The sequence below is a fragment of the Dioscorea cayenensis genome, unplaced genomic scaffold, assembly GCF_009730915.1.
Source record: "Dioscorea cayenensis subsp. rotundata cultivar TDr96_F1 unplaced genomic scaffold, TDr96_F1_v2_PseudoChromosome.rev07_lg8_w22 25.fasta BLBR01000099.1, whole genome shotgun sequence".
In the NCBI taxonomy this organism is placed as follows: domain Eukaryota; kingdom Viridiplantae; phylum Streptophyta; class Magnoliopsida; order Dioscoreales; family Dioscoreaceae; genus Dioscorea; species Dioscorea cayenensis.
Window position 1 is genome coordinate 77,352 of NW_024086490.1, and position 16,221 is coordinate 93,572.

The 16,221-nt window shown below is 32.0% G+C and overlaps 1 protein-coding gene and 1 long non-coding RNA gene across 4 annotated transcripts; one reads left to right on the forward strand and one right to left on the reverse strand.

Moving 5' to 3' along the window:
• Positions 1–1,014: 1,014 nt before the first annotated feature.
• LOC120253477 lies at positions 1,015–5,329 on the forward strand. 3 transcript variants are annotated; one of them, XR_005534289.1, is made up of 7 exons: positions 1,015–1,168; positions 1,245–1,329; positions 1,427–1,570; positions 1,926–2,010; positions 2,340–2,413; positions 3,756–3,874; positions 4,659–5,329. It is a non-coding gene; the product is annotated as an uncharacterized LOC120253477 (long non-coding RNA). The 3 variants fall into 3 exon arrangements; XR_005534290.1 differs by having other exon boundaries at positions 1,929–2,010; XR_005534291.1 differs by lacking the exon at positions 1,427–1,570.
• A 6,360-nt stretch (positions 5,330–11,689) lies between these two features.
• On the reverse strand, positions 11,690–15,506 carry LOC120253478 (probable LRR receptor-like serine/threonine-protein kinase At3g47570). Its single transcript, XM_039261812.1, has 2 exons — positions 12,687–15,506; positions 11,690–12,334 (listed from the first exon to the last, which is right to left on the reverse strand). Exons 1-2 carry the CDS (start codon positions 15,400–15,402, stop codon positions 11,982–11,984), a joined length of 3,069 nt encoding a protein of 1,022 aa, XP_039117746.1. The 5' UTR covers positions 15,403–15,506; the 3' UTR covers positions 11,690–11,981.
• Positions 15,507–16,221: the final 715 nt, after the last annotated feature.

Genomic DNA, 16,221 nt, shown 5'->3' on the forward strand with positions numbered 1-16,221 from the left:
CGTGTACATGCACAAATATTATGGTTAACTCAATACCAACTAAATATAAATAATAAAATATAAAATTAACATGGATTGAAAGGTATAAAATCCCAATTTTCATCTATATGTCAAACAATAATTAGAAAAAAAAAAATTAGTTGGCACGGAATTTGGCAGAATCTGCCCTAATCCGTGCCAAAAACCGTGATAAATAAGAATATTTGTTATGGTTATTGGCACGGTTTTGGATATACTTTGTCAAATTCATTGCTACAATTTTTATTTTTTTAATAAAAAATTATATTTGTGGTGTACATGCATAAATATTGTGATTAACTTAATACTGACTAAATATAAATAACAAAAATATATTAATAAAAAATTTGAAATTATTGCTATATATATCTATATATCTTTCTAATAAACATTGAAATATTTATTATTGTTATAATATATTTTAATTTTAGTGAAATATTTGGCTTAATAAATTTTTTTAATGAGTTAAATATATAACAAGAAATTCATGGAGAATGTGAAAAATTAAATTAATTAGATGATGATTTTCCTTCATTTGTTTTTGATTTGGGTATAAGAGGAAAATATATAATTAGAAAATTACCTCATGATTTTTAATTAATTGTTATAATCTATGTTGACTTAGTTTACATATGTGCTTTGATGAATGAAAATGATATTATATATATATATGAATAATTAATCTTCTTGAAGATGCACTAGTATAATATATTTTTAATTTTTAACTCATTTTCTATATATAATGATAATTTTTAGAAATTGTTTTTTAAAACATAAATTATATTTACATTTTTATTTATTTATTTTTATCAATATTGTTAATGTTTTGCACATTTTGATATACCTCTTTGCAATGTTTTAATTAAAAAAGAGCATTATCTCTAGTAAAACTACTTTATTAACATTATCTAAAATATAATTGATGTTATAGACATAAGTTAATAATAAATTTACTTTCCCTTCTTTCTCATTCTTCTCTTTCTATCACTCGGTCTTCTTCTCTTTCTTTTCCTTCTTCTCCTTCATCGTCGTTCTTATCCTTTTTTGCGATCTCTTCTTCGTCTTCAGCTTTAGCTTTTCGCCTTTGATTACTTCTCCTTTTCCCGATCGTTTCATCTCTTCTTCGTCGTTTTGGAACCCTAAATTTGAGGTATTTTCTTTTTTTGTTTAATTCAGTATTTTCGTTTGATTTGAGCTATTTGAAAGAGTTGATAAGTCCATTGTAGGAAGGTCACTTAAGTAAAGGATGCTCATACGATGATTCTGAAGAAATCTGTTGAATAGGTTCATCAAGTTCCAAGCATTACTGAGGTAATAGATCAGTATGTTTCTGTTTTCCATGCAAAACTCCTGAAGCTTGTACCGGTGAGAGCATTTTACTTCTGTTGTTTGCTTGTTCTGGATGCAGGGTTGTCAAGGATTATACCAAATCTCATGATTCAGTTGTTTAGGAGGTTTTAATTGTTACAAGTATCCTGCTTTTTGCTAACCTTGGGCTTATCTCCATTTTTCATCTTAAGTACTGTGATACTGAAGACATACACAATCTATGGTAGGTTGTTATCCATCATGTTTAGTCATGTGCACTTGACATTAATGAATATGTATTAGGCTATGGTATCTAAGCAGTCAATGATAATGTGAAGCTGTCAGCACTGCACTATTAAAATGGCAAGATGTTGGATTAAATATAACCAATTTATCTTCATTTTTATCTCATTGATGGCTACAAAGAACCCGAAATACTAGTTTTTGGAATTTCTTTCCAAAATCGCATATTTTCTTTTTTTCACCCGACATGCGTACATGTAAACTAGCTTATTTTTGATGGTTACCTTTGGAGTAGAACTAATATCGGACAATTTTTTTCCCGAATTGATATTGGTTTTTGTTTTTCCCTCGCATAGAAGCCATTCACAAATCCCTTGTTCAGAGAAAAAGCGGGACAAGAAAGATGGCATACGATCAAGGTGTAGCATGATAGATTACTGGGTATGGAAACCTGAGACTTTTATCCTATATTTTTTTTATAAATACTAAATAGAATTATATATTTCAGTAGGTTTAGTAATGTTTAACTGTAAAAAGGATGGCTACATGCAACCAGCAATATACACCTAATTAAAAGACACGTATGTTTGGCATACGGTCAAGGTGTAGCAGAAGTTCACTGAAAATGAGGTTGCTAGCCTTTGTTCTTTTATATGCTAATAGGACACTTAGTTATTTACAAACTAAGGAATAATATGCTACGCAATATGGTTTGATTGGGAGTTTCTTTGATGACATTGGTTGTTGTTTGCTTGTATTTTTGAGGATAGGTCACCGAAGAAGAGTGACTCTGGGAGCGAGGCCGATCTCCATGCAGCGTGAGGACCAGAGATCTCTGCATTTAGTATGTTATTTGCTCAGTTTTTCTTTTCTAATGTTGCCTTGAGTTGAAACTTGAAGCTACATTTCTATATTGCAACCAATCATATATAATATACAACACTGTTAATTATCCAGATGATTGATAATACTTACATTCTTAAAAGCAGGCAAGCCATGGTAGTCTTGGAATAGAGCTAGTTCTTTAAACATAAGCACACGATCTTTTTTCAAAGTCATTGCTTCTTGATGACTTTCAAGCCATGTCTCAATAAGGTCAAATGAGAGCTGAAACATTATAAACATAAAAATAAGAATATATATATATATATATACATATAACCCAAAGAGATATATATTAGAACAAACGTATAACTATATATATATATATACCTGATTTCCTGCAAGACTCGCAAGCAAAATGACTATGGTACTGATTAAAACTATGCATCATCGAAGGGTCACATTGTTCCTCATGTTAGATAAAGATTTCTGTTGTTATTATGTGGAGAAGATCATAACACTTGTTATTAAAATCAATATATTAATTTTCTATGATGTGCTTTTGTTACATAAGTTAAAATGTTTTTCAGCTGTCTTTATTGTCATGCTTGTACCTACTGCTTTCCTAGAATAGATACTAAAGTTACATGTTCGTTATTATTCACTATTGTTTTTTAAAATTCTTTTAAAGTGATTTTCGGCGGATATTAAGTATTAAAATATAGTCGATCGAAAAACATAGAGAATACTCTTTTATATGGGTCGCATCATAGCTCAAGTTGTATATTATTTTATATGAGTACACTTTAGCCATCTTAAAACTAGTTAAATAGTTTCCCTTATCTCCTTCTCCTTAAACATACTTCAAGACTAAACTTATTGTTTTAGATGACAAATGTGAAGCTCTTTCTTAAGATTCTTATACCATTTTTCACCACCCTTTAAGTTCATAGATCTTGATGGTCTTTCTTTTTTATTCATTTAAGGTAAATCTAATGATAATTTATATAATCTAATGAGGAAGAAAGGCTTCTAGTTTTTAGCTAATGAGTTGTTGTTTGTTATGCTTGTATCTCCTCTCACTTAGATTCTTCTGATCTTTTAAATAGTTGTTGTTTCTTATGAATTGAATTTATATCAATTATTAACTACTACCTTGAGCTTTCTTAGCCTCCTAGCTTGCACCAATGTTTCTTTCAAAAGCAAAACTTCAATTCTTTGCCTTTTGAAAGGTTAGCATTATCAAGAAATCTTTTCAGATAGAATCAAGCAAATTTTATTTAATCTATAAACTTACAAAACAAAAAAAGGAATGGAATTTTAGAGCTTGTTCACCTCACTCCTAAATCTTTGCATATTTATAGGTGTTGCTGTCGGTGCGGGCTTGCAGGGTGTGGTTGCTTATGTTCATATAACTTGCTACTATTTGATCGGAATTCCCCTTGGATGTTTGCTTGGTTATGTATTGGGTTTCCATATTAAGGTAACTTTTATAAGCATGTTGTTGTTGTTTGCTTGTATTTTTGGATAAGGATGAACAATAATTTATATGTGCTTGTTTTGAAATGGTACTTTTGGCTCTGTATTTATTGTTACACTTGTGACCTTGGACAATTGTTTTTTATCGGTCCTTGTTTCACCCATCCAGTACTAGGCATTAGTTTATTTTTCTCTTATGGGCATAAGTTTATTTCTTTCTTAAGTGAAAAGTAAAAAATTTGATTTTCTTCTCAAGGTTGAGGGTTCTTGAAAAAAAATATGTTTATTAAAATAATAGTATATAGCTGATTTGGTTTTTGTTTTTGTTTTTAAATTTTTTTATCTTAAGATTTAAATTCAATACTCCTTTTATTTTCATTTTTTTATTATCATAATATTTATTAATGCTTAGGTAATACTATTTATCATCATTTTTATTACTAAACTAATATATACAATAATTTTAGTTGTTTATTTTCCATGGTAAATATTTTGAATGTTTATTAGTGATTATTAAATAGAAGGAAATTTATTTTGGGTGTTTGGTTGGAATCCTGGATAAAAAAAAAAATTGATAGACAAGCAAACGAAAAGATATGGCGTTTAAAAAGTTCCACAATTACGTACAATGCCAGTTGGTCTTCTTTAGCTTAGGATTGTTTATGGGCATGCTATTAAATGGACAAATAGAATAACCGAATCTATATTGTTTATGTAGAAATAAACTTCGTTCACTTAATTTTATTGCTATTATTTTCTTACATGGATCATTCATCTATTTTTAATAGGTTTATGATTACTTTGTTCATTTAATCTTGGTGATCCCTAATAAAGGTTGCTAATCAACGTGACTTCAACAAACAAAGAGAAATCTTACAGACCAAGTTGACTTTTGGTATGCTTTGATGTTTTATTTCTCATTTTGTGTTGATTGTTAGTGTTATCTATCGAGGAATATAATTATTAGAGTTGATCATGTTATGCACGTAGATGATTTGTAAAACATCTTTATTCCTTTTGCTTGTTTTGATTAATGCATGTTAATTGTAGATGTTGATGTAGTCATTTTGATTACTAAATGCATGAATAAATATGAACAGTAAATGTGTATGGTGAGATTCATTTGACATGTAAGCTCTTTAGATTACTACATGATAAAATAAATAAACAAAATGATCTCTTATTATATTTAATATTTATTCATGCATGTATATATTGTCTACTGTTTTACATGCTTTTAAAATTATTTATGAACATATGTATTAATATACATAGTATGGGAATTAACAAATGGTGCCTAATACTTAATTAAAAATAGTGGTTGTAGGACAAAAATGTTGTCAAGACAGTGGATGTATAATCAAAATCTACCTGGCCAAAAAGGATTAATTGATGAATTTATTACCGGGGTGGATGAATTTATCCAGTTCGCAATTAATCAAGATGACTCATATAAGAATGAAGAAAATATTAGGTGTCCTTGTTTTAAGTGCAAAGATCCAGTGACAACTCTGCATGAATACAAATCTCTGTGATGGATTTGGGAATGCCTCCCTGATCATCAAGCATTCAACCAACAACACGATGACTCCCTCATCACCAATACGCAACCTTCACTGACTATACGATGCGGCCTCCCCATTCACATGGAGACTTACGCCCATGCATCTGAGGACTACTCCCCGGTAATGGAAGTGTGCAATAGTCCTCAGATGCATGGGCAGAAGTCTCTCCATGTAGAATTGGGGGAGGCTGCGCATCGGGTATAGTCGGTGATGCGTGTATTGGTGATGAGGAGTCATTGTTGTTGATGGTTGAATGCTTGATGTATACAAGTATTCCCAAATCCGTCGCGATGTGTATTCATCATAGTTGTCACCGATCTTTCGATGAATATTCGGGTGGATTGACCCTGACCGATGTGGAACGGCCATCATGACACGATTTCGATTGACCACCGGATCGACATCTAGGGACCCGACCCGATCCTAAGAGATAAGTATAAACAAAAAAATATAAATGTACATATATATATATATATATATCGTGAATGATATCAAGGCATTGCTATTGGTGGATAAATTCAATGTAATTCAAACAAATTGTTATTTTACCAAGTTTCAAATTCATTCAATTCTAATTTAGCACAATGGTAGAAATCCAAGACTCTTCATTTTATATCGATGCCATCTTACTTAAGGGAAAATAAATTTATTTATTGACATAATCATTGTGTTAACAACATAAATTTGAAATCAATTTTTAGAAAAAGTAAGATTAAAACAAATGAAAATTCATGCCCAATGTTGTCCTAGAATCTTGATAACGATCCATCACGCTTCAAGTGAAATAATCATCCCACCTACATTGAAACACAAATTAGAACATAAATAGTAAAACTACTTATCCCATTAAAATCATGAATGAGATTCTCATGCCGAGATTACATAGCAAGTTTTTATTCAAAATAAAATAAAACCACCGACTTGATAAAAATAAGAGGTTCATATTAAAAGGAAATACAAAAGAAGAGTTGGTCAAAATAGTGCGTAGTTTGTTAAAAGTCATGTTTATCATCATCATCATCATCATCATCATCATCATCATCATCATCATCATCATTACCATCACCATCACCATCATCATCGTCATCAATTTAAAGTAATGTTGAAAGAACTATAGTTATATTTTATAGTCATATGTCCACATCAATCACATATTCATCAAGCATGTACACTTACACCTCTTCCACTCTTTAATTTTTATCTTATTATTATTATTATTATTATTATTATTATTATTATTATTATTATAATATTATCAAGCAATAACTCTATAACTTCTCTTTCCCTCTCATTAGAAAAATATATAGGTTTTTGTCACTGTCACTATTGTTATAATAATTATCATTAAATATTATTAAGGGGAGGCAAATGTGACTTTGCAATTGGGTTTTGCTTTTGATTTTGTCGCGGCCTCCACATCTTTTTGATTATCATTGTCTTATTATTTAGGTAGTGTAATCATACATTATATTGTTATATTATATGATAACCATTCAAGCATCTCTTCCACCTCAAACAAGCATAGATGTACAATGTCCACATCAAACAACATTCGTCCTTCGGAACCCGGCCTTGCTTTTTGATCAAAAGCTTTCAAAAATACCTAGGTTCAAAGGTCTTAAGAGATTTCATTGTTCCTCGGTCAACACATTGAAGCTAGAATCATCTCCTTGGTCGGAGATCCCACATGTTTAGGCTCTCGAGGCAAAAGTACCTCGGCGAATTCATCCACGAGATAACTAATGTGTGTGTGTATTTACCATGAAAAAATCATTTCATAAAAGATATAAGATTAGGGAGAAGGTGAGATCAAGAAAGGTATTATTTTTCTTGATTTTTTGATTAAAAGTTTGTGGCTTTTTTCACAAGGGGTATGAGATTAGAGAGAAGAGCTCAAGAAAGGTATCACTTTCTTTCAATTCTTTTGATTTATTTGTTTTATTTTTCCCATTAAATTTTTGTTTTGTTCTATTTCTGTTGACAAGTATTAGATTAGAGAGAAGAAGAGCTTAAATATCAATTATCTTTTTTATTTTCATTTAAATATATTTTCTTGAATTTTAAGTCAAGCTTAGAGTTTCTTGGTTTTCGGTTTTTGTTTTAGAAGCAGAGGAGAAGAATATTGAAAGGTATGTGTGGAGAGGGATTCATAACTGTTTTTGTTTTTTGATTGGAAATTAATTTGTAGTAATTCTTTGTTTAATTTGTTCAAAGAAAAATGCAACTTTTGGTTTTTTTTAGTTTAGTATTTTGTCGAATATTATTGCAATGTTTCAATTCTCTCTTTTAATGCAAGTCTAGAATTTTCAACTTGCAATAAAACATTTCTTGCACATCTTCTGTTTTTGTTACTTAAATAAATAATAAAATCACAATTATATCAAAATTTGAAATTTATCTTATTATTCCTTCAATGAGACTCATTTGGATCATAAGTTACCTTATTATCATAATAGATAAATGTATAAATATTAATATAAGTTACCAATAATGGATACCTACAAAATATAGTAACATATTATAGATATTCAATAAATTCATAACCTAACACATGATCTATGATTTGGGTGGATGTAAGTGGAGAAAAGGTGTTTATTTGTCTCACTTGAAAAAATATTTATGCAAAATAACGGTTTTTATCCCATGGTGAGGACAGTTATTATACAAAATTAATGCTTATAATAGTTGTTTTTATTTATTCATATATTTAAAGTAGTTGTATAATCTGATTGGAGAGGGTTTCAAAGAAGATTTTTTTACTTTTTTAAAGAATTTTTTATATTGCATTTATGGGTTTGTTTTGTTTGTATTAAATGTGATATTAATTGTGGGAGATTTTTAAATTACATATATTTGTTTGCATTAAATGTTTCATTAGATATTTCAAACTAATTATAATTATTAAAAATATATTTTTATTTTTTTTGGATAAAATATACCAACAGTTTGTTTATTATTTGAAGAATAATTATTGAAATCAATCCAAATATAAAACTCTTCTAAGCTTGAGTCTTAGGTAAATGATTCTGTCATTGAGTCCTTCGAGTAGATGTTAGGTTAACAAAAATATTTTTAAATATTATTTTAGAATTATGAAATATTTTTTTAAAATTATATGATATGCAACACATAATATAATATTTGTTACATTTGTTAATTATAAAATAAAAATTTTCAGGAAAAAGGCAAATTGTTGATTAATTTCTTGTTTATATTAAAATGTTATTAATAATTAAAAAATTTAATTTCACTTATTTATTTGTGCCTTAATTGTCCATTCATTTGTTATTTGGTTGTGTTCTTTTTGTTACAAATATCACAAATGTTTGATGTGTTCTTATTTAGATAAATTTACAAATAGTGAAAAATCAAGTGAGTGTTTTCCCAAATATTTTTAAAATTTATTTTTTAAAATTTAAAAGCATAATAACTAAATTTTGCACTACTTTATATGTCAATTAAGAATGTGTCTAAAGTAAATTTCGACATTAGAATCAAGTAGTGAAAGCTAGAATTGTAAGGCGTTGGTATTATCGATTCAAATTTCACACTAATTATCAGCTTTGGCTTTTTGTTAGAATAGATTTTTGATGTAAGTGATTATAAAAATAAAATAAATAAAAACTACAGCTAACATCACTTAGTTTATTCCTTTGTATATTTTTTTAAACACAATTAAATAAATTTATATTTCAAATTTTTACTTACTGTTATTAATAATTAGAAAGCTTATAGGATGATGGGGTTCACGTCCTTTTAAGGAGTACTCGAATTTGAATATTTTTAGATTGCATTGAGATCAGTGCTACGGGTTGATCTTGAGATTTGAATATTTTTAGATCGACTCGAGATTTATGCTCTCGGTGATCTTGAGCTTTTAAATATTTTTAAATCGACTCGAGATCTATGCTCTCGGATAATCTTGGGATTTGAATATTTTTAGATTGCCTCGAGTTTGTGCTCTCGACTAATATTGGGTTTGAATATTTTTTGGATCACCTCTTTTATGCGTACTCTCGGTGATCTTGGGATTTGAATATTTTTATATCATTTTGAGATATGTGCTATTGGCTGATCTTCGCATTTAAATATTTTAGATCAGTTTGAGATTTGTGCTCTTGATCTTGAGATTTATGTATTTTAGATAAACTCGAGATCGTGCTCTGACCGATCTTGAGACTTATGTATTTTTAGATCGCCCGAGATCATGCTCTTGGCTAATTACGGTATTTTTAATATTTTTAGGTCACCTCGAGATTTGTTCTCATGGCTGATCTTAGAAATTGAATATTTTAGATCGCCTCGAGATTGGTGCTCTTGACTAATCTTAGGATTTAGATATTTTAGATCGCCTCGAGATCTATGTTTTCGGATGATATTGAAATTTGTGTATTTTAGATCGCCTCAAGATATGTGCTCTTGGCTGATTTTGAGATTTTAATATTTTAGATCATGTAGATCTGTGCTCTCGGCTGATCTTGAAATTTAAATTTTTTAGATTGTCTCGATATCTGTACTCTTAGGCACTCTGGGAATATATCCAAATATTATGAAGTTTGTTTATCTTAACGATATAGATTTGGCTATATGTGATTAAAATAAATATATTTTAAATTTTGGTTTAATATCCAAGTTAGTCCCTCTAAAATTTGAAATCAGCCCTTTTAGTCCCTCTATTACAATTTCAGCCTTTTTAGTCCTTTTATTTGTTTGATTTTGTAAATATTATTCACGAGACCAATGACTGATTAGTTCTACAGTTTTGTTGTCTTGACTTGGCTTTTTTTTATAATAAAAAATTATTAAAAAATTATTTTAAAAAAAAACTTGCTCTTGTTACATAATATATCCAGCAAAAAATATCCATGAATTTCATTGATATTTAACCAAATACAACCAAATAATAACAACAAAATCTGAACAAAATATAGCAATGTTATATAAATTACATCCAAGCTTCATTGGATTTCGACATTATTGTATTAAATACAACCAAAATACAACAAATCTAGGTAAAATATAGCATAGGTGGAGAGAATAAAAGAATGAGACTCGTATCTCTCTCTCTCTCTTGCTCGTTTTTTTTCCTCAAAAGAGCTACAAGGTAGTTGTTTATTAAATAAGAAATTGAAAAGTTAACACAAGATACAAAAACAACAAACTTGCTCTTGATGATTGCTTTTAATGGGATCTTCCTTCTGGTCGAGGGCTTCGGCAACCAGGGTCTCTCTCTCTCTCTCTCTCTCTCTCTCTCTCTCTTGATGATTGCTTTTAACGGGCTCTTCCTTCTCGTCGAGGGTTTCATGGCAATGGAGATGGAGGATGGTGTTCGGGAGAAAAGAAGATAAAGGAAATGTTATTTTTGATCCGCATTCGTTTATGATTTTTAACTTTTTTTAAATAATTTTTTTAATAATTTTTTTAATATTTTTTTATTATAAAAAGCCAAGTTAGCACAACAAAACAGTAGAACTAACTGCCATTGGTCTCAAGACTAATATTTACAAAATCAAACAAATAAAAAGACTAAAAGGGCTGAAATTGTAATAGAGGGACTAAAAAGGGACGATTTCGATTTTAGAGGACTAACTTAGGGTATTAAACCTTAAATTTTTTATTTGATTTGAATTAGTACAGGTATTTGATATATGTATATCTTTTATCTATATAAACATTAACTTATTTAATCAACGACCTTTGGGTTAATTGGTACCAAGTCCCATACGTAGGCCATTCGTTTCAGGGAGGACTTGAAATTGAATCCTATATCCTAGTAAGATGAGAGCACGTGGTGGCATTGAGCGATGCTCCACTCAAGTGCATGTCCCTGACTTACCCTTAAATGATGGGCGCTTGTCATCTATTTATAAAAAAAATTAACTTATTTATTTATACCATAAATATCCATGAGACTTTTCAAAATCAAATATGCTAATATTTCTATTATAAAGAGTTATTTAATCATAATTTTTTATTGAATTTTTTATTTCTATTATAAAGAGTTATTTAATCCCAATCGGTGAAAAGGATAGGAAAACGTTTTCAGCAGCCAGTTCGCTTGCGAGCTATCCAGTATCCACCCACTAGGCAAGGCAGGAGACTTCATCACCAGCTCAGATAATTAGGACAAAGAGGAGTGGATCAACTCCATCGTCCATCACTCCCCTTCTCTCGCCCATGACGAGGTGCTCGACTACGACAACAGCAGGCAACCTATCGAATTCCCTCTCAATCAGATCCTCACTCAATGCAACAGATCAGGTGTGCTCGGCTATCTCCCTCGGCTTATTCTGGGAACTTGGGATTTCATGTTTTCCATAATCATGCATGAGAGTCTATATGATATGATTCTATTAACCTATCTGCCTTCATGATTCATTCCATAATGAAGTAATTGTTGACAATACATATAATGCTGAAATTCCCGATTACAAAATGACAATTCAAGATTTACATATGTATTTTGCAGCACATTTCAATAACAGACAGATGATTCAGCAACTTGCTTCTATATCAAACTTGTCTGGATATATTATTTACTCAGAATTAATCCATCCCCTTCAAGAAACCTTCCCTTATAGCTTGCATATTTCTTGCAACATATTTTATCTCCATCCGTTCCCCTGGTGATTCTTTAGTGCATGATAGACTGATCCCAATGACAGATGCTAAGCATTCCTGCATTCTGCTGTTACTTGGTTTCTCACCCTGTGTAAGAAGTTGTGGATCAATGATTTCTAGCAATTGATCTGGATATGCCTTCTCAGCCATACTGTGGAGTGTGAAGCCACCAGTGAACATATTGTCAGTTGGTCGCTTCCCTGTAAAAATCTCTAACAGTAGTATTCCATAGCTGTAGACATCACCTTTAATTGATACTCCACTGCCCATTCCGTACTCTGCAATTTGTATATACCATCTTAGATAGTTCGATAAGAGTTAGCTTTACATCTAATTTTCTATCATGGATGAGCGAGTAATGGCTAATCCATCAAACATACAATTATGTAGTCTCTGCATGGTTTCTACTTGTGGAGCATGACTAATAAACAAACCAGGTTTATGTAATAATGAGCTTCGAGATTATTTGAATGTTAATAGTTGACAAGATATACTATTCATAAAACCGCACCTGTATATATATATATATATATATAAGCTGATAATTAAGATATGTATCAGGTTATAGACGTTGCCTTGAGAATTGAGATTTTGATTGAAAATTAATTAAGATGGAGGTGTACCAATTACCTGGAGGAACATATCCAATAGATCCTTTTACTCCAATTGTTTCTGTTGCTTCTTGTACATTGCTGAGAAGAATCTTCGCTAAGCCAAAATCACTTACATGGGCAGTCATGTCATCATCAAGAAGTATGTTGCTTGGCTTGAGATCACAATGAACTATAGGTGCCTGGCATTGATGATGAAGATAGTCCAAGGCTGTAGCTACATCAATGCTTATGTTTAGTCTGTCAATAATTTGTAGGACTTTCCGATCTTGCAACCTAGTGATATCTGGATGTAACCACTCTTCTAAACTTCCATTACTCATAAACTCATAAATCAAAGCTTGGAATTCTTGACCATTGAGATCAATACTTGAGCAAGTGGTCAAAATCTTTATCAGATTGCGATGTCGGATGTGTCGGAGAGCCTCACACTCTCTCAGGAAACTGATAGCAGCACCTTGCTGCTGCTGAAGATTGAGCACCTTCACAGCAATCATTGTTCCTCTGTTTCCTAAAATTCCTTTATAAACTGTACCATAGCTTCCTTCACCTACTATATTTGCTACAGAAAAACCATCAGTTGCATCAAAGAGCTCTTTATATGAAATTGTCATGTAGGATTCAACCAATAAACTGGCCACTGTGGGAGAGGGAAGCCTTTCTGTGGACCTTTTCCTACAATAAAATATTACACCCAAGCAAGATAGAAGAGTAACACCTGATGATACACATACAACAAGGACAATTACCCATTTTGACCTTTTGCTTCTCTTGTTTATTGAAATTTCATTGGGACATGCAGGTAGTCGCAGGAATCCGGCACCACCGCAAAGGTTGGTGTTCCCTTGGATTGATATGGCACTGGCAATTTCGAACACTCCACTTTGTGGCACTAAACCTTCCAAATTATTGGAGGATAGGTTCAAGTAAGCTAGAAAATGGAGTTTCCCTAAATATTCTGGAATTCGTCCTGATAATTTATTCCTGGAGAGATCAAGGTATTGAATAGCTTTCAGGTTATTCAGCGAGATAGGAATGACTCCCTGAAATATGTTTCCTTGCATGTGTAGATATTCCAGGCTTTGGCAATCACCTAATGCTCCAGGAATTTCACCTGAAATTCTGTTTTCAGAGAGGTCAATCTCTCTTAAATGCTGCAACTTACCAACCTCCGCGGGCAAGGAACCTGTAATTGAATTTCCTGACACACCAAAGAAGATTTCAAGAGAAGGAATGCCAATCACTTGTGGAGGTATTGTGCCGTTTAGCATGTTTTCTGATAGGTCAAATAATTGCAAAATTTTACAATTACCAAGGGTGGAGGGAATCCCACCCTGCAATAAGTTGTCAGCCAGGCGCAGATCAATTAATTGAGTCAGGTTGCCAATAGAGGATGGAATTTGGCCTGAAAGTTTGTTGCTGGAGGCACTCAAAAGCTGCAAATTTTCAAGCCTGCCAATAGTGATGGGAAGCGGACCTTGGAGATCATTATTCTCCAAGCGCAGCACTGTGAGACTAACCAGATTTGTTATACCTTCATGTATGTGACCATGAATCTTGTTTCCGGCGAGGATTAACATGGATAGCCGTGTGGAGAGATTGGCCACTGAAATAGGCAGCTGGCTTTCAAAATTATTATTGTATATATCAAGAGTTTCTAGGCTGGTGCAATTGCTCAAGGAGGTGATGAAATCCAAGCCATATTTGTCTCTGAAGCCCAGCTGATTACCTTCCAAGTTAAACCATACGAGGTTGCTCAACCTGCCCAGGTCAGTAGGCACCGGCCCGGTAAAGTTGTTATAGGCCAAGTCAAGATTAGCCAGGCTTGACAAGTTTGTTATTGATGCCGGGATTGATCCAGTAATCTGGTTGTCTCCTAGGTAGAGCGTGCTGAGATTTGGAAGTAATTGCCCTATGTCTGGGGGTAGGCTTCCTTGTAGTTTGTTTGTTGCAAGGGCTATGAAAGTAAGAGAGGAGAGGTTGTAGATGGATGGAGGGATCACACCATGGAGTTGGTTTTCAGCAATTTGAAGGAATTGCAACTGCGGAATCATACCTATCCCAGCAGGAAGACTCCCACTCAGAGTATTTCTTCCCATAGTCAGAGTGGTGAGGGAGGAAAGATTTCCTATGGATTGTGGGATTGGACCAGTCAGATTATTGACAAGGAGGTGCAGTGTTTTTAGCTTTGACAACTTAGTGATTTCCATTGGTATTTCCCCTTGGAGCTCATTGTTGCCCAGATCCAGGTGCGTGAGCGCCTTGCAGTTTGATATGTTGGAAGGAATCTGACCACCAAAATGGTTATCGGTGACATTTAAGATTCTCAGTAGGCTAAGCTTACCAAGTTCCTGCGGGATCTCTCCTTGTAAAAAGTTGTTTCCAAGGTTGAGTTCTTGGAGGTAGCTGAGGTTTCCTAAATAAGGCGATAAGGATCCTGTCAACCTCTGTGATGGTAGGCTCAATGCAGTCACCCGCTGCTGATGACGCCGACTGTTCTGGTTGCATGTGATACCTTGCCAATCACAGAAGTGAATTTTGTCGTTCCACGAGCTCAGTACGGTTGCCAAATGGTCTCCAGTTGACGCCACCCCGTTTTTGAACTCCATCAGAGCATGGTGATCGGTGTTATAACCCCAAGTGGACGCTGCTTCATATTGCACCAGGGAGTTGAGATGATGAAACAGGATGATGGCCAAAGGTACCAGTTTTGCTGGGTCTAGCACAAAATCCATTGGAAAGATGAGATGTGCTTACTGCTTAGCCATTCGTTATGCTTTCTACCATATATATATATATATATGAGAAGTAGCTCGGAGCCTAAGAGTCTTAACGTCAAACGTTTAATTAGTCTAATTAATTATAATCAATAATTTAATATTTTTATTTACAATATATATTTCAAATTATATTTCGTAATTAGCACATAATACATTTTAATATAATATTTAAAACAAATATAATAATAATTATGGAAAAGTTGTTAGCTGTTTAAATCAACCAACTATATATTCCATATGTAATAGTTTTTTAAATTCCAAATTTATTTATTTATTAAAAATATCTCAAAATACTTTCCTTAAAACTAACGTAAAAGGACATATATGTTGAATTAAATATATGACAAATTTTTTTTATTTAAGAGAAGTTAAAGTGTAAACAAGGACTTAATATACTTGTTTCTCCACTTTATGTAATAGAAATTTAAAAATAAATTATAATTTTATTAAAAAGTACCGTAATATCAACTCATAAATTATTTTACCATTTTTTTTACAATTCTTTTAAAATCTTATGTTCAACATAAGCACGGATTACAGTGCTCGGTAGGAATAGACCAGATGATGATGATGTACGTTTACGTTGGTTGATACCTCTTTATTTTCAGTCTTATACTAATTGGAGTCAGCTGGCTATGCTTATGACAGCAACAACAACATAAGTCTTTTTCCTTGCCGACACTTTCCTTGGACAAGATTGATATAGAAAATAACAATAAAGGTGTGGACGATTGAAGTTATTATATTCTTGCATTTTGAAAATGGTTTCTGGTT

Bases quoted from the DNA above. Each gene is read 5' to 3' on its own strand.
- LOC120253478 (XM_039261812.1), bottom strand. From the start codon at position 15,402: ATGGATTTTGTGCTAGACCCAGCAAAACTGGTACCTTTGGCCATCATC. The intron at 12,335-12,686 runs GTAATTGGTACA...TACAAATTGCAG, and splicing joins TATTGGATATGTTCCTCCAG to AGTACGGAATGGGCAGTGGA.